General features: G+C 43.1%; 2 protein-coding genes across 2 annotated transcripts; both read right to left on the reverse strand.

The window, feature by feature from the left end:
* Positions 1–1426: 1426 nt before the first annotated feature.
* LOC119197411 (BTB/POZ domain-containing protein KCTD12-like) lies at positions 1427–3336 on the reverse strand. Its single transcript, XM_037453684.2, has one exon. The coding sequence runs from the start codon at positions 2940–2942 to the stop codon at positions 2133–2135; it is 810 nt and encodes a 269-aa protein (XP_037309581.2). The 5' UTR covers positions 2943–3336; the 3' UTR covers positions 1427–2132.
* An 8771-nt stretch (positions 3337–12107) lies between these two features.
* slc5a7a (solute carrier family 5 member 7a) lies at positions 12108–18615 on the reverse strand. The gene is made up of 9 exons (XM_037456785.2): positions 18243–18615; positions 17276–17501; positions 16894–17007; positions 16427–16582; positions 16165–16313; positions 15771–15914; positions 15259–15412; positions 14371–14588; positions 12108–14266 (listed from the first exon to the last, which is right to left on the reverse strand). The coding sequence occupies exons 2-9, from the start codon at positions 17457–17459 to the stop codon at positions 13592–13594; spliced, it is 1794 nt and encodes a 597-aa protein (XP_037312682.1). The 5' UTR covers positions 17460–17501; positions 18243–18615; the 3' UTR covers positions 12108–13591.
* Positions 18616–19278: the final 663 nt, after the last annotated feature.

Consider the following 19278-nt stretch of genomic DNA (forward strand, 5'->3'; position numbering starts at 1 on the left):
TTCGAAATAGCAGCTTGTCAGGCAAACTCATTTTCTTCTCCACGAGTCCTTGGACTAACATTTATTCTAATACAGAAGTTTTAATGTATTGGTGTTGATCCTTCTTTTTCCAATTAAACAAGAAACACATGACACACACAATGAGGACAAAACGTCTCATAATTGCACCCTTTCTGTGTTTTGGCCGTGTACAGCAGAGCACTACGTCCTATTTCTGGAGGATGCACTGGTGGAGAAGTCTGTGTCTATCCTTCCCTTTCCTGTCCAGATGGCAGAATGAGCTGACAGCAGATACGAGGTCTCTTGTGCAGAAATGTTTATCTTTGAAGCTCTTAAGGAGCTCATTGGTGCCAGAAGCGAGTGTGTGGGAGGCTGGTTCGTTGGAAGGTTGCTGTGTTCAATGTGTGAGAATCTTTCTTTTGCACATGTATCTTCGCATGATCTTGTTTGCATTAACGCTGTTTTCTTCAGCTTAGGTGCTCCTGGACATCGGATAATTAGATGAATCGGTTTGCATTTGTTGTTTTTGTTCAAGTCAGGCACAGCCCACACGAAGCCTTAATTTGGTTGGACTCCTGGGAGAGTTTGGATTTGTGCCCCATTATTCCAGAAGGGAACAGACATTTGATTACTGTATTATTTCTCAGCCGAGAGAAAGCCTTCCTCCTCCTCCTTCCCATCCTGTCCGCGGGAGATAACAGAGCTCTTCTGTGCTGCGGAAAAGGACACTGTGGTGCTCTGCCAGACCAGCTAGCAAGTTCTGCTGTGGGATATCATTTGTTGGAATTTTTCTGAAGTTTAGCCTGAGCTGCGAGGAGATTGACCACGAGTGGTCATTTAGTTGAAAACCACAGGAATGGTTGATTTACATGAAAATTATGAGGAGAATTTACAAGAAAAAGTGTTACTCTTGTGAAAGTTTTGAGTTCAGACAACCAGCCTTTTGCCAGTGCCATGTCCAATAATCTTTGATAAAGAAACGGACAGACTGACATCAGCACATCTTTGTTTGAGTGGTGTGTCGTTGTTGGCTATAAGTTCGTGCTGCACTTCTACTGATTAAAAGTATTCATGACAGCATTTCTCTCTTCTGGTTCCGGTGACCTTTACTTTGGTTTGTGTGAAAAACGTCACATGCTTAACACATTAAGATGTCAAACCCTATTTGGTGACATTCTATTGAGGCCATCTCTATTTCAATGGGAGGGCGGCCTAGATTTGTTTAAATAACATTTTGTGTGAAAGAACCCAGATACGATGATCTATCAAACTCCTAAGATAAGACACCTCCACAGAGGAGTCAACGGGATCACCGGCGACCTGAGAAAGAATAAATGCGTGGGCTCACTCGCAAAGAAAAGAAGCACCAGTGTACTAACACATGCGACTTAAATACGCTTTCACAGTAAACTCTCAGACTATTGGGTGTAGTGGCACAATGTCACACTTTATTTGGCCTCATATCAAAAGAGAAGACAATGACAACAGCTCATAGATGGCACAAAATAATGAAGCGTTGCAAGGTTCAGACATATTATCTTAAAGGCAGAAATACTGTAGTTGATATAATCAAATCCAATAAAACATGTACATTTAAATATATATTATACCAAAGAAGCAACGTCCTTATAATTGAATCCCAATGATTAAATACTTGAGAGGCCATTGAACATGAGGCTATTTTTCAGCATATAACAGCCTCTCAACATCAACAATACGAAATACAGCCACAGCTCAGTAACGATGAAGAGAAAACCACATTCTACAATCTGCATCCACTCATTAACTTCATTAAGAACAAAGCAGTTGAAAGCCACAAACAATTAGACGGTCGCATAAACAACGCGGCTCGGGACGCGTAAAGAAGTCCCGCTGCTTTCTAACCAAAGAGCGGCACATGAGTCTGAGAACGGGAGAAAATGACGAAACTGCGGCGGAGAAGGAAAACAAAAACCACAAGTCACCGAGCTTCGGAGAACTAATGTCAGCAGCCGCCTTGCTCCAACCGGTGGTCAGCGGCACGCGCGCACCGACGCGCGGTGTGGTGAGCGGCGGGGGGCTGGACACGCGGCGGCATACGGGGGGGGGGGGGGGGTGGCTGGACACACCGCAGCCCGGCGGCAGTGATCCGTTCACCGGGAGAAAACGTACTCGGTGTAGCTGGTCCACAGCTTGTCGTCCGCCGGGTCGTTGCCGGCGTACGAGCAGGTCCCGGTGGAGTTGCAGGCCACCATGTGGAAGCCGACCTCGGCCAGCCGGTCGAAGGCCTGCTCCAGGAAGTTGTACTTGAGGTAGTACCTGGCGGTGTACTTGTCGGGCGGGCGGTCCGGGTCGCGGCTCTCGTTCAGGCTCTCTCCGAACACCTCTTTGGCCAGAGAGATCTTGCTGCACACGGTGATTCTGGCCACCCTGCGGAACTTGGCGTCCGCCTGGATGTCCCTCCCGATGGTGTAGCTGCCCCTGTACCCGATGGTGATGTAGCCGGCGCCGGCCCCCGGGGAGCGCGGGGTCCTGTCCGAGAAAGAGGAGGAGGTGGTGGACGTGACCGGACTGGTGAGCTCCGAGTCCTCCGGCTCCCCGCTGTCCTCCGCATACGAGCCGTCCTTTCCGGCCGTCGCCAGGCGCCTCGAGAGCTCCGGGAGCTGGAAAAAGTCGGCTTCTTTCTGCAGCCGCCTCCTCTCTTTGAAATACTCGGGCAGGTAGAGCTCGGCGTCCCGCAGGTAATCCAAAATGTAGCGGAACAGAAAGCCGTCCCGGTCGAAGAAGAAGCGGCCCTTGCTGTCTTTGGGCAGGTCGCCCGGGGAGCTCTGGGTGAACTTGGTCCACAGGAGGGAGTCCGGCACCGCCGTGAGGGTCTCCAGTCGGGTCACATACACCTGACCCCCCACGTTCAGCTCCACAATGTCGGAGAAAGTGGAACTCTGGCTGTCGGTCTGGGCCATCTCTCTCTCTTTCTTTCTCTCTCTCTCTCTCCCTCGGTGGGTCGCTTATGTCCCGGTGGCGTCTCCGTTGGACTCCCAACTAGTTTGAGAGTGTCCGCGCTGCACTGAAATGTTTGTGTTGGTTTGTCTGTGTGGGAGGAGAAGGAAGAGGACGACCAACAGAGACATTAACCGTTCACTGGGAAGGTCTGAGGAAACACAATGAGTTCAGTGATGACACAGTGTGACTCCATGCATGCACAAGAAGTGACACATTTACTCAGGCCTATTAAATACAATCTAATGCCAAGAGTCCAAAAGAAGTTTGGTGGGAGACGTCATAAAACCGTACGCGCCTCCAAACGTTACTACTTAATCACTACTTAATCTTGTTATTTGTACACACACCAGTTTTCGCATGGGTTAAACAGAAGAGATATAAGGGCCTATTTGTGAGGTGCATGTGCTTTGAGTTTGATGTGCTTGATAAGACCTACTTCCTCTACTTTATTCTGCAATAGGTTTCATTTGGAAATGGGCCTTGTGTTTGGCAGAAGCAGCACTCATGTAATGAAGAGTGCATAGACACTTATTGAAGAGGACACTAAAAGCCTTCATAATACACATATTAGACTGAGTCAAGTAAAACAATTGCCTTGTTACTTTTTACCTTGTTACTGAGTTGTTTTTCATGAAAAGTAGTCAAGGTGTTGGAAGCTATTTGTAACCATAATTGATAGTGCATGCCTTTATTCTTTCTGTTGCATTGTGACAGGTCAAATAAGGATCTTTAAATCAGTAACTGGGCGTTTATCTTTTTTTAACAGCATAAAAAGTCAAGGTGAATTAGCACGTTCCTTTTGTCTGCAAAAACAAACACAGTGTTGTGTGATGGTCACGTGGTATTAACGCTGTTATGGAGACAACGTCACAGTGGCACACCTTGCACCTCATACTGTTTACTTAAAACAAAACAAATTTCCAGGAATTCACATTCTTGTGTGTCATCAAAGCTGTGCTCACAAACAAATTAGAATTTTATAGAACGATCAAACCGACTGTGTGATCATACGCTTCGGTGCAACCACTAAATAAACCTTGAGGTGAAACAGAACAGAACTTGTGTGTACACTTAAAATTGACCACAACACGTTTGGCACGTGCAAAGCATCCCTTATTTGTTAGGGGAAGATGTTTTGTGTTGTAGAACTAGAAGAACGCATTCCGAATGGTGTCAAGACAGTGCTACAAGGGTATTACGAAACACATGTTGCTGACATTTAGCCAGTCTGATTGAAAAGTAAAGCAAGCTTTGATTGTGATGAAGCATTAAAGCATTTATAACACGGGTAGATGAAATCCAGCGTTCTGATTGGTTGAGGGCGAGTCACGGGGGGACCATGTACGGTTGCTGTTCACGCTGACCCGAGTGTTCCATATCACTGCGCACTCTAAGCAACACCATAGATTTTGCTGGACCGCTGGATGATATTCTAGCTTTTAGCTCTACAAATGATCGTTTTGAGGCAATGCGAGCTTTCGCAACCGGACAATTACGGTGGACGTCATGAGCGATGTGAATGAATGAGATGGTGCGTGTTTACATGCACGTACGGGGACTATTTTTCCTCCACACTGATGAAATGTGATACAAAACGTTAGGTGGCTACAACTATTTTGTGCTGAAAGGCAGCTATTTACTTACTGTTTATAAGTTCGCTGGTAACCGTGTTATAAAAGCAATACGCTCCTTGAGGCAGTTCTTTATCTTCAATAAACATTTCGGGGGTTGCCACTACACCCTCGAACTGTTACATTCTCTCGTACCGTATTGCTTTATTAAAACCTTTATTCAGGTTATATCACTGTTTAACGTTGGTTCGCATAAACTGGCACCAAACAAACATCTCGTCCAACTTTTGCAGGTTTAAGTGTTAAAGCGCGCTTTACTGACACTCGGTGATCTAGATTTAGAGCACAAACATTCATTTGTCAATGATAATTTCCTCCTGAAGAAGTTTCATTCTTTGCACCAGAGCGACCTCTAGTGGGCATTAAAACGAAGAAGCATGCTGGTGAGCTTATTTCAACGAAATACCAAGAGTTACTACACCGCTAAGACACATTGTGTTCCTTTGAATGACGCACAATATAAAATAGGTGTTTATTGGACGTATGAAAAACAAATCTATCACAAACACTTCCAGTCCCAACCTCGTATCTGTGTCATCGCATGTAAAGGTTACCATTTTTATCAACGTCTGCGAGAAGATAATTTGATGACGGGACTTATCTCTCCAGCAATTTCCTCGAGAACATAAAGGTCAAGAGATATGGCAGTGCAATTACTCAACGTATAGTTTCCACTCAGTGCCCGTTTATCTGTAGTTTTTTGTTCATATTTCTAAAGCCATGCATCAAGTTGTGTTGATGGTTGTAGATCCATGCAGAAGACTTTGTAAGCTGGATGTTGATGTAACATGACTTTGAAGAAAAAGCAGTGCGGTGGAATGACAAGTAAATGTAAGTAGTAAATGTAGTAAAGTAAATGTGTAACATCTGCCTTGCTCACTCGCTAGTCGGCAAACAGAAATACTCGTCTGTTCTGACTGCAATGAAAGAAAGAGAGAGAGAGACGGGAAGAAAAGGTGGAAGGCAATGACATTTAAAGCCTAATTAGAGTAAAAGCAATTCCAAACCATATCTTTACTGAGCCCGCAGTTCCTGTTGGCGTTCCATCAAATGCAAAACCACACCAGCTTCGTGAGGCACATTCCTAACCAGCCAACCGGAGGCTTCATTTAAAATACAACTATTTAGTAGTCATCGAAACATTTGGATCAATGAATTCAAATGGCTCATTTGATTTATTTCTTATCCTCTACTAGTTCTATCTTACATTTTCAACTTTTAAATGCACGTGCAATGCATCATCGCTAATGTGCTTATTGTGGTGGCAGGTTACTGGGCAGCACACGGGCAACCAGCCCACATGGCATCACACCTGTGCCATCCGCTCCCCGTGCCTAAGGTTGTGAGCAGGCTCTACACACCTGCAGTGGGGGAGGAAGTGTTCATATATGTACTGATAAACCGATATGAATTAGGCAGGACTGACTAGTCTAGTGTCTGTTGTTCAGTGTTTGTAGAGCAGACTTTTAGTGGGAGATGGTGGTGTGTGACATTTGAGCTGGATGTATTTGGTACCGCAGGGGGGGGGGTCTAGTAAAGACCAGTTGGTCTAGTAAAGCGAGTAAAACTACAGTTCCTTAAGTACAAATAGGCTACCTATATGATTGTAATATTTTCTTGTGTGCTCTTTTCAACACTTTCACCCTGTGCTGTTTGTTAGTGGGTTATCCTGGTTATGACCTGTCAAGGGAGGACAGATGCAAATTGGCTAAAGCTATCAAAAGGTGACATTAACTGTTCATGGTCCCTTTTAAATAAAATCATTACATTTTTCAACTGAGGGATTAAGATCCATTTTTCTCTCTCTCTCGTGCAGTTTATGGAGGGAACCATATTCTCCGTCCACCTGGCTCCATCTAGTGGTCAGAAGACAGAAGACTGCTTTTCATTAAAAACATCCACAGAAAAAAATACATATATATTATGCTAAATCCTGCTTCTAAGATAGAAATATTGAGAATACTCTTTGGAAGAATAGCTATTTGCAAAGAGGAAAGCTTTAAATGTGTCTAAAACTGAGCAACCCTTTGAATGCAAATCCAAGATGAAAGCAGTTGTTGTTGCATTTGTTTTTTAGTGATGTATGTGTGTGTGTGTGTGTGTTCAGCGCTGTATTGCAACTCTGAACAATCGTGTGTCCTCCTGCTTCTGACACGGGGCGGCCTCCGGATGTGACACCCAGTCAAACGCTGTCACTCTGCAGGGTGACCTCCTCACCGATGTCCCTGCGCTCTCTCAGCAGCCGCCCGGCCCGTCATCCATGTGGTGTCTCCCGTCTCTCGCCCTCACGCAGCTCCTCTGCTGGGATCCTCTCCCTGCTCCTGTCTGACACAACGACAAAGGCAGAGTCAGAGAGCTTCCCTTCTTCTTTGTCAACAGAGAAGCACTCTATAACTCACACTCGTTCCTCTTTCTTGACCCCTGGGGGAACACACACATTGAGACATCTCTGTCTGAAACGAGTATAGTTGTATTCTTTGTTTATTGCCTTTTATTTTTTTATGTAGTTTCTATCCTTCCTCTGAATAAAGTGGTTTAATCGTACTGAAAATGAACAGATGTGTGAAACATATTTCTCTCTAACTAGCTTCAACGTTAAAAGATAACAAGAAACATTTCCATTTCTCGGGCATCAGAGTGCTGATGAGATGAATATCTGAAAGAAAAGCAGGAAGAAGAGCTCGCTATAATTGTTGACCACGTGACTGCATAAATTACACCGAGGCCCCAAACATGTACGGGTGTTTTTTGTTGTATAGATTTAAATGACTGTTTTTAGTTTTAGTTGCCACTGTGCTTTTCCTGACATGGCAACTCCAACAATCAAATTGCTTTGGTTGAGAACTATTTGAACACTAGGTGAAGACAATGCTGTGAAAAACAACTCTTTGCAGCTGATTATTTGATATCTCTTATACCATAACACTATGCAAATTCATCCCTCCCTCATCGGTATAGAAGGAGGATTTTTGTGTGTCTGTAATGTAAGAGGTAAATAATAAATGGTAATAAATCAATGTTTCTTACTCCAAACACTCAGCTCCAAAGGGTTCATTTTCTTTGTGCATCTTTAAATATGTTCACATGGTCTTTGGCAGCCATCTGATGCTTATGTGTTACTCTTTATAGACCTGTGACTTAGTTACTTGCAGCTGTAGTTTTGTTCATGCTTTATGAGACTGGACGATGTGTGTGTGTGTGTGTGTGCGCGTGTGTGTGTGTGCGCGTCACCTTCTCTCAGGGTTACGTCTGCACCCTTGTGCTCCTCAATCAGCTCTAATGGATCCTCTGGCTCCGACTCAGCCGGGGCAATGATCGTGATACTAAAGACGCTGAAACACACACACACACGCACACAGACACACACAGAACAGGGCGGGGCTGGATGTGCGTCGTGATGAGCTCAGAGGCACGACGACCCCCCGAAACATTTCTCCCTGTCTTTGTCCTCTGTTTTTCTCTCTTTCTCTTTGCCATTGCTGCCCCTTAATGCTGCACCTGCTGCAGTCAACTCCATGTAGCTCTGTTGTAACCTGTAATCTATAACTTATTCATGTCCATTTTAACAAACTCTCCAATGTGCTGTGGCCTTGAAATACAAAAAGAATCCTTTAAATTCTTTCTTGACTAAAATCTTAAAGCTATATTTGTTAACATTTTCAAACTCAAATGTCCCATGTATCCCTCTGTGTCTTTGTGTCACCCGCCCCCCCAACCATCACCACCAGCAGGCCCTTGTGTGTTCATGTCAATAGTTCACACGGGTCCCACCCTCCTCCTTCCACTCAGCGTCTTCATTCGGAGAGTGAGCGGCTCCCCCGGGGCCAATGTGAGCTTTTATATGTGGGTGTGTGTGACCGCCGCTACATTATTCTCCCCACTGACTCTCTATGGGATGGAAAAAAAGGCCGGAAATCCAGTAGGTCTCTTCCTTGCTCCCTTTAGAAAAAAAATGGGCTAAAGGAGAGCATGTTGTATGTGAGGGCAGCCCTGGAATGGGAATATGTAGGACAAACTATACTGCTGTTGCATTTCTACTTTGTTTCTTGGCCGACAACCGACTTTCCACAACTCTCCTAAATGTATCCATGAAAATCTTGCACATTAATATATCGATTTTTACAACACAGAGTACATCAAAAATATTATAACATTTTATATGTTAATCAAAGAATTTCAATTATGAAATTGTCCTCATCCATCTATGAGCATTTGAAAAATATCAATGAGAAAGAATGTTGAAATGCATGTAAAAAAAGGATTTCAGATATTACAGATTAAGACATATTTTAATTTATTTAAAGAATATTGCTGGAAAATGTGTCGGTTTGCATCACAAAATCGTACATTTTTATTGTGATTAAAATGTAACTGTATCACTTTACTTTTCCTACAAGTTTTTAGATTTCCTCAAAATCGAAATCCTAGAAATCTAAATAAAGTTCTATTGTAAGTCTGGAGACACTATTCAGTTGTCACAATTGTCTCTACTCACAATACATTCAGAGTAATAAACTCTATTCAATAAGAAAGAAATAGCATCTATTTTTATTTTCCAACATCTCAAATGTGGGTAATAAAATAAGGAGAAGGCCTTGTAACCTCATGTGTAACTGACGCAGTGATTTGGACCAAACATGTGATTCAGCACAGCATTTTGTATTTGAAGGTGATCATTTATCCTTACACAGATCTTCTCATTTTTCCTTCACAATCTCTGCATCACTGCGTCTCCATACGTGCAGGTCCATCGGAACTATTAGATTCCCATCGATTGACTGGAGCTGGCGGCTCTGCATCACAAAAAAATCTCGTCTTGTAGGATCTGATCAACTGTTTGACTGCCAGCTCGAATTCTGCATCGGGGAGGCAGATTCCTGGCTGTGCCGGCTTGGGAATCAGGGGAGTCTTCTCACGGCTGTGGTCCTACCTGCAGTGGTCCCGAGAGGAACAAGGCTGCTTCTATAATTAGGTTCTCCTGGCTGATTGGATTAGAGCGGCCGCTACATTCATTTAGCTGAAGATGCTCCTCAGCTGCTTGGCGGGACTAATGGAGGAGATGAAGAGATATATGGGAAACAATTAGAAACAACATTATGTTTGTTGTGTTATGCGTCCGCACGTGTGCATTCGTTTGTTGCCAGTAAGTAGAAAACACGATACACAATACTCTCTCACTTCTCCTTCTCAGACCGAAAGCGCTTCGTTTTCTTCTCCATCCCTCGCCCTCTTCTGATGTTTCAATTAGCTGCTCTGCAATTGGTTTACAGGAGACATTACTTAAGAGGGACATAAATGGTGTCCTGACGGAGCCACGGATGAAACATGAGCTGCCTTGTGTCCGTACAAGAGACGTCTAATTCAGAAAGCCCGTCTTATGCTCGGCACCATGCTCAGATCACACCATTTAAATGACCCGTTGCTGTGCTTGCACTAATAAATTCAAAATGTGATTTCTTAATATTACCTCATGTTTGACCTTCACTGTGCAGATTCATTTCTGTATCGATCTGCAGTAAAACAACTTGACAACGGTAAAAAAAAATAAAGCAGATAATCTGTATAGATACTCCCAGTGTTCTTCACAATGAGAAATCCAGCCTGCGTTTTTCACTTTGGATCCTTGTGACAGGATGCTGTTGGGGAGCAAAGGCCGTTTGCTGCTTCTGTCAAATGAAAGCTCTCTGAGGTTGGAGGCAGCGCCCCTCTCAAATTAAAGCTTTTTTTTGTTGCAGAGACAAATTCAAAATAGATGAAGCGTTTGACTCATAAGCCAAGCTCCAGATGAATCCAACGCATGTCAGTTGACTGTCATTGGGACTTCCCAATGATCTTCAAATTTAAACTTGGTGGAGGGCCCCTTTAAACTGAAAATGCAACATTTACTCATCTCTTCTACCACGATATCAATGTACAAATTTAACTTGTTGTAATGTGTGGTCCTTAAATAAATCCAAAATGTACGCTAAGTTGCTAACTCCACTTTGCATTGGCTCTTATGATATTAGTGATGCTATTGTGTCCCCCTCAGGTAAGATGGTGGCTAGTTAGAGTTGTTCATTCAAATGGAACAAATAATATCAGCGCTTTGGCTGAGCACAAATAGGTCTAATTAGTTCAATAAATAACATTTGCAGGCAGCGGTGCTTTGAGTCCTCTCTCTAAAGTTATGCCTGACTCCAGATAAAAGATGTCTATCTGAATGCACTGTCTGCTCTCTGTAATCTCATCTTCTCATGTCCCACCTTCAGGGAAAGTGCTCTAGTGAGGCCTTGATTTGCAGTATTCCCTTTTATCTCCCGAGGTTCGGCCGGGACAATAAGCTGGACAGCTGTGGCAGATAGAAGGAAGGGAGTTAAGTAAAGACGCTTCAACTTCACATTTTCAAACATGTCGTGTGGGAGTCGGGCCTGAGCTCAAAGTAGCTTCCTCCAGATGCAGCCTAATGTTCTACACTCCCTTTAGTTTTAACAAATGGAGCTGCTACAGTCAGCGATTTTACTGTCTGGTAAAAATGATTCCAAAAGCAGGACATACATTTGCCTTGGTATAATATCAGTGACTCCTGGAAAGACATGAGCTTCTAAAGATATCCAGCATGAATGAATCTCTTTTGGTTCACATCCAAATGAACTGCAGGAGGAAGCCCGAACCATCCCCCAACACCCCCCCCCTCGCCTGCAAAGCCTTTAATAAATGGATTGACTTTCGGACAAGCGTCAGTTTTTCCTTCATAATTGTTAATTATCATGAGTGCTCTCTGAGGCACTTTCTATGAATGTAGATGGGACACTCTCTCCCCCCCTCTATTCGTTTTTTATGCCATCGGCCTTAGTTCTCAAGGACGTCGAAAAGGACGCTGGCGATGGTGGGGGGGCTGGGGGGGAGTGCAGAAGATGGGTGGGGCTCCTGCGTCATTCCTGCGCATCGGAGTCGGTGGATTTTACGGGCAACGGGCGCCAGGAAGCTCACCCCCCCCCCCCGTCTAACCTCCTCCAGAGTCCATCTTCCCTGACTGACCACCAGCAGCCACACCCACCCCTGGGTGGCTCCTCCCTGAATCCCAGATGAGAGAGAGTACAGCACTTAAGGTAATGTAAATAACCAGTGAGCGAGAGCTATTTTAAGACGCTGTCTTTCACTGTGGCAGTGGAGGGGGACAAAGATGCAAGCCAAGCCATTGTAATTTCAGTCACGTTTTGGGACACGTTGTCGGCCATCCAGCTGAAGGGCCCGACAGACAACAAAGAGCTCCGACGGGCTGCACATTCAACCTGAGTCTTTATCTGAGGGAAGATGCTTTTGGAATTTTCCTTTTGAGTAACAGAAGCGCTGAAGTCTGAGATACAACGATTAAGCTTCATTACGACCAATGAATGAATAAAACAAGGTTGCTGTGAAAGATATATTTCTGATACAAAAAAGTGTTTACTTTCATGATTTTTCTGACCTCCTAGGGCCTCTAAAAGTTATTTTATTTTATTTTAGAATCATCTCCAATTAAGAAAAATGGAGAATATTGAATTGAATTGCAATATTCTCAATGTGTTTTTCAGGAAACAAAAAATGTGAAACACCAATTTTGTCTTGTTCCAAAAGTAGAATTTATATATATTTTTCTGAAATAATGTTTTTTTTTGTTTCATCTCTCATAACATCAAAAATAAATAAACATTTAGTCAACCTCTTTTTTTCTTGAATCATTTTAACCAGTATGATATGTTTTCTTGGTCGATTCATTTTTTTCTCCAGAGAAGGGAATCTGCTGTTGACAACAAATAAAAGCACACATTTGTGAAGCAGAACCTGCCTCCACATTGTTCTGCAACAGTTACCTTTTGACTTTGCAAAATCACAAACAAAACCAGCAACACAAACACCAGTAGAAGTACACTACTTGATATACAGATTACATTCATATTCAAGTCTTTGTCCGACCAGAGTCAAGTCACAACTGTGGAAATAAAACTGTTTCACGAGTTTCATTAAGGCAGTTGAATATAAGATAATTTAAATCACTAATTTACACAGATTCCTATGATTAAAACCTCTTCTACACCGGACATTAAAGAGAATATTAGCTAATGCTTCAAGTCAACTACGGTTACTATTGCTTGTATATTTTCTACTCAGGACAATACATGGATTGTATCTTTCTTGATTCACAGAGTCATGATATGTTTATTGTAATAATGAAGAGACGCCGTTTTAATGTGTCAAACTAAGTTTAGTTTTGGGTGTTGGTTAATATGTCGGATGTGTTTCACGTCATGACATTGCGGTTGGTTTAATGTGTCACTTAAGTCATGAACAAAAAATTATTACTTATTACTTACATGCAAAATGAATATGTAGGCTTGTTTGGAAAAAGTAGAGCTATATAATATTCTATTTTCTATCTATTTTTATTCAACTTTGTCTCACAATCATTTATATAAATTGTTGTATAGCTGTTAAAGTGTGTGTACTTTCTTTTATCTAATTAGAACATGATATGCTTGCGATGTCCGTGGCTTCCTATCAACTTCTTGGATTTTGTTCATTCCTTGTCATATTTCTGATGAAATATTTCACCACTTGTGAGCAGTACATATTCTGTGAAACATCACAAATCATCACATTAAAACCGTCTTCTTTAAGTATAACTCCAAAGCAGTTTAAAAAAAAGAATGAGTATGTATTACACCGACCTATATATACTATCTATTTGAGTGAATGCTTGATGCACTTCACAGAAAGAGAAAGTCATGTCCAGACAATCAGCAAGCTGCTAAACTATATATCCTGCCATGTGGCCGTTATCCAATCAACACATGCTGGATGTGTTTTCTTTTGTGGTCCCACCGGAGGACGTTTGCTTCTGGTCTCATACTTCTTTTAGGGGGATCTGACAGTAATGTAACCAGTTCTCCGACAGTTCCCTTGCGTGTTCAGTTTCATTTCTTTCTCTCTTTTTATTTAAAAACACCCTAAGTTTTTCACTCTTCGTCATGGTGGGAGGATTCAGAGCTGGACTCCTCCTCCTCCTCCACCACTATCTCCTTCGGCAGCGTGTCGCGGCGCGTGAAAGCGGCTGCCAAGGTCACGCTCAGCCGCGGTTTGACGGGCGCCATCTCCGACAGCCCGATGTTGTTCCCGCGGGTCACGAGCGTCGTCCTATCCATGACCTCCCCGCTGTGCATGGACACCACTGCTTCGAGAAAGTCGTATTTGTGTGAAATCTTGCCGCTCTCAAACAGGTACTTTGCCAGGTGGGAGACAGCGACGTTACCCAGGAAGGAGGCAATCATGGAGATGGTCTTGAAGGGGAACTTCTGGATGACGACGTCCACCATTTCGCCGGTTATGTGGTGCATCCTCTGCTCGACGGCCCAGCCGGGGTAATAAATGAAGGGAGGCATCCCGAGGTAGGGCTCTCCTCCACCGATGCGCAGCACCATGCCGAACAGGTAGGCGGCCACCGAGCCGTACGTGTTGGTGCCTTTGACAAAGAGCACGCTGATCAGCTGTGGGAAGATGATGACGTACACCAGGTCGGAGCTCAGGTACCAGAGGCCGTAAACGGTCCCGGTCACCAGCGCCATCAACGTGGCAAGGCCGCCGAACACAAAGATGGTGATACGCATGACCCACACGATCTCGCGGTCAGACGCCTGAGGACATAGAGACGAGAGGGGACGGGATTGTGACGTGGGCCCAAAGAACCACAAAAAGCCCTCCCCTAACCCAAAAAAACTGTTGTGCAAGTTGTACTCACAGACTGTCTAAACGCCAGCTGGTAGATGTTCCTCGCAAACATGGAGCTGGCTGACAGGATGGAGGAGTCTGCAGATGACATGACAGCTGCAGACACTGCACCCAGGCCGAAGAAGGAGACGAACGGAGGGCAAAGGTGTTGGAGCACGATGGGGAGAATCATGTCCGCTTGATCTTTATCTTTAGGAGGAATAGCCCCATAACTCGTCTGGTTCCAATCTGAGTAAGGAAAATAATGAATGACACATGGAATAGTATACTTGAACTGCATTAACAACAGAATAATTTAAAAAAACATTCCCAAACATTCCCTAATTTGTCGGAAATCAAGGTAATTTGTCATGAACCATTCATAAAACTGACATATACTGAAAATGTAAGCCAAAGCTTACGGAAAATGTCAAAGCTGCAACAAAATGCATAATAATCATAAGTCGTCTAAGTCCCCATTAATAGCACAGCAATATTTCTTTACATTTAGGCTCATTACAGACTGAAACTACCGATAATGTGAGTAAGAACGGCTGAATGTGAAGCTTAACAAATATTTCCGTCTGCAGGGATTTAAAAAACATTTTTATTGTTGCAATTTTGTCCTGGCAGCTCATTTCCATGCTAAAAAAATACACGACAAAAAAAGTTGTGTTTTCAGATGTTCACCAAGGAATCTGACACCTAAAAATCTGGAGATCAAACCTCTAATTTGGTCCCTTGCCTCCCTCTAATGTAATATTTACACAGCCAGCGTGGTTACTGAATGAATCGCTGCTTCATTATGGATGAGCTGAACCAGCTGCTATTTACCAGGCTCTCTCAGATCTAAGGGCAACATGGACCCATCCAGCCTTCCTTCACTACACAAACACCCACGCAAAGTCAGCTCTCTAACCTGTGGAGGCCCCGATGGCCCCGATGAGAACGGAGGGCACGGCCATGACGAGGCACCCGAAGGCAGCCAGGAAGGAGAGGACCTGAGCGTAGTTTGCCGAGGAGGCAGACAGCACTCTCTGGAAATACACCTGCCAGGGTATTCCTCCAAGCATCTGCAGCACGTGTAAAGACCAGGGAATAACACTCGCTGCACTAAAGCTCAGCACATTCACGACAATTTCATTTATGGAGCCAAATCACAAATTTGCCCCGAAAAGGCTTTAAAATCTATACAGTACCAGACATCATCTGTCACTCATGACTCCATTTGAATAAGGACCAACTTTAGAGAACGCTGTAATGATGAATGAATGCATGGAACGCGTTCACATGAGGTGACTCGATGACAAGCTGTGGTGTTTTTAACTGATATTAGACCATCAACGAAATCGGTTTTAGACCTTTAGACCTAGTCTCGGACACAGTGGACTACATTGTGATGAAGTAAGTGGAGATGTGCGGCGACTGTACCAGGAGGCAGAAGTTATCGATCCACACCCAGGTGTCGCCTTTGTGGATGCTGCCTTTCCAGGGCGACTGGTACACCTGCTTCACTGCAGTAATGGTGATGTCTGACACCGCAGGGTTGGTCAAAGCAAACGGGACGCTGATCCACTGAAGACGTCAAGAAACAAGTTGCAACCGTTTAAAATTGTTACAATAAGTGTTATGCATGTGTCAACAATAAGTGGTTGCCGTGTCATTTCATAGCCTTGGAGCAGCAATCGTGATTTGTCATATTTTAAGACAAAGTCAAGGTATGTTTAGTACAACAAATACAGTAAATCTACTTAAGAGGGTCACGTAATTCCCCTTCTAGCTATAATCTACCTTAACTTCAATATGATGGTCAACATGATCCTACCAGGCCAAGAAAGATGCAGAAGAGCTGCACGACATCAGTGTAGGCCACCGAGTAAAGTCCTCCAACCAAGGTGTAAAATATTGCAATGAGCGCTGAGATAACCACGGACATCTTAATGTTGATGTCCACGATGACACTCAGAGTAGCACCTACGGTCATGAGCAGATGTTATGGCATACAGATGCATATGGGTAAAACCTCACTTTAATCTTAATGGCCACAGGAATCTTTTATTTTGTTGTCGATGGCTACATGAACTCACCGAGGGCGGATAAGATGGCCGCTGACCAGAAGATCTCCCCCATGAGTGCAGGTATGAAGAGGAGGCCACCCATGCGTTTCCCATAGATCTGCTGGAACGGGTCCAACATGGTGACGTAACCTCGTGAGCGCATGGGCTTAGCAAAAAATAGCCCCCCTGGGCCAAAGAGCAGACACAATCAATTGACCTTAAAGTGTACCTCGATAAAATGGTTTGATCCTGTATTGTTGTTGAAAGGGGTTTTATTCATGTGTTTAATTAGACTGATACTTTAAACAATAGATTTAAGATTTAACAAGGAGGGAAAGTTCATCAAAATAAACCAACAACCACCACTGATATACTGAATAACCATTTCAATCAGGTATGTGGTCTATGAGTCAATATACCTACTTGTTGTATGCATTTCACTGTTAATATGTTGACAAAATAATATGTTGTAATTTCAATTGTTTTAAACCACTCACCCACAACAAGACTGAGGGCATATCCAAAGGGAGCTTGAGCCCAAGCCAAACCATATTGAGGCAGATACACATACTCAGCTGTACCATTTATATATCCTCCTCCAACCCACGTCGCTGAAAACCACACAGACACACAGCATGTAATCACTAGATAATAGTTTAGCACACAATCTAGAGAACGTCTTTTTTTATTTTTTATTGCTGTATAAAAAGAGAAATACTGACCCATACATTACACATTAAAGCAATTGAATTATCTAACTTTAACTTGAAAATATTCGACTTCTCAAAACAAACCCAAGTGATAGTTTTGATATTTTTTTTAACTCTATTAGCTGTTAAAAAAAACAACCTATTATTGAGTAATAAAGACAAATTTCACCTGTCATGGTAAATCCACCAACAAATAATCCAATGTCCCTCCCACCGACCATGATGGTTTCGCTGCGGTCGGTGCCCTCCGCCTCCCCAGAGTGTTTGTTTTTCCATGCCGCCCAGATGCCCACGCACAGGATCAGTAGATAGAAGATCGCGATAGCCACAAGCCCTTCTATGTGGATGGTCATTGTCGCACCGGACTTCCACTAGGAACGGGAGGGCATGGAGACCTGCGTGGCGCACGAAGAAGCGAGGATCAATGGGCATCATTTCGTTATTGGCAACATCTGTACTCTTTTGGTTCTTGTAAAATCCAGAGTATGTTGTTATGAAGTTTTACTTGGATTACAGGGTCAACTGAAGAAACCCGTACTTGTTGAAACAGAATATTAGAATAAGAGTAACAATTTCCTCTTAGATTTCCAGCGAGTTTGCGGCGCTAAATGCTGGATTTTCCAGGTATTTGACTTTCAAAACAGATCAGGTCATTTGTGATGGTCGTCATTTACATCATCATAATAAGTAAATAAAAAATATTTCGCTTAAAGACACCTGGATGCTAGTTTTTAAACGTTTTTGATTCCATCAGACATACACAAATAAAGTGTCCTTTCAATTTTAAATACATCATTCGAAACATAAATATATATGCATCAAATTAATCTGTGAAAAGTTTTGTAAATAATCATAATTCATCCTATTTTTTGTTTCTGGGATTTTGGATCAAAGATTTTTTTTTCTTCTCCATCTTCCATCCGGACACATGCGCGTAAAATTCAAATTACGTACATCATTTTCTACAATTATTCGAACAAGCCAAGTTTGGTACCACCTTATACAAATTATGACGTAGATAACGAACTGTAATCTAAAGATCTCCACTTTGGTCATTCTTAATTTAATACGAAATTATTCTTTTTTTTAATACCAATTGATTTACATTTTACAGAAGCTTAAAAACCCCCACTTACCTTAAGTATCTCTAGTGTCATGTGCTGGGACACCCGAGGAAGAAAAACTGCAAAACTGCAAAAAACCGCGGAGCAGTTAGATGAACCGGTGGTGGAGGTCTCCTCGGTGACTTACTGAGGCTTATAAGGGGGCAGGTGCCGTTGGAGGACTCGTGCAGACGTCAGAGAAACCAAACGTCCCTCTTAATGAGCACCTTGCAATAGAACCACGTCACAGTGCACCGGCCGATCTGACGAGTCGAGTAAAGATTCCTTTACCGCAATCATTTTTTTAAAACCACCGAATCACCGAATGGCAAGAAATGCGTTTTAACACAGCTTTTTAAAATAATCACAATTGTGTGGATGAGCGGATGCAATAAGTTAAAAGCTTGATGTGGATCGCACTCCTTCGCAGCTCTGTGCGTAACAGCCACTTAATTGCGCAGCCATACTTCATGTGGCCTTTTATCCGCTGTCACTCGCGCCTCAGCCGGCATTTTACCTTACAACAGCAATTAACTTTGCTCTATGGGAAACATCTTTTATCTTTGGAAGGATGATGTGAAACCACCATGAAGCCCTCTTTGCTTTACACGGGAGAAAACTGGAGCGGTATCTACAATAATTACTTAAATGTAATAATCATCAAGGGAATTTACAGCAAATCAATCTAATTGAAGGATGGTCATTTTGGATTTAAGCGGAAGCAGCCCAACCTTCCTCCTGATTTTGGGCCTATATGGAAGCAGTCGTCCAGTTTAAAAATGCTACCCACCTTGAAGCAATTAGAAATCAATTAAATGTACTTTTCTTGCCACTTTCACTTCAGAGTACATCACTGCACTGTATCTACTTAATGGCCGGCTCTGTCTTGGCTCATTTAATTTGGCTGCTCTTGTCAAAACTGACAGACATCCAATTAGGATGGCTTCCAAAGAGCAGTAGAGATTTAATGATATAGTGAGTCTCACTTAAAAAAAACACTGTGGTGCACACACACACGCATGTACAATAACAGACACATGGTGACTGAGGTGTTTGCCCATAAAGAGAA

The sequence above is a fragment of the Pungitius pungitius genome, chromosome 4, assembly GCF_949316345.1.
Source record: "Pungitius pungitius chromosome 4, fPunPun2.1, whole genome shotgun sequence".
Classification (NCBI taxonomy): Eukaryota; Metazoa; Chordata; class Actinopteri; order Perciformes; family Gasterosteidae; genus Pungitius; species Pungitius pungitius.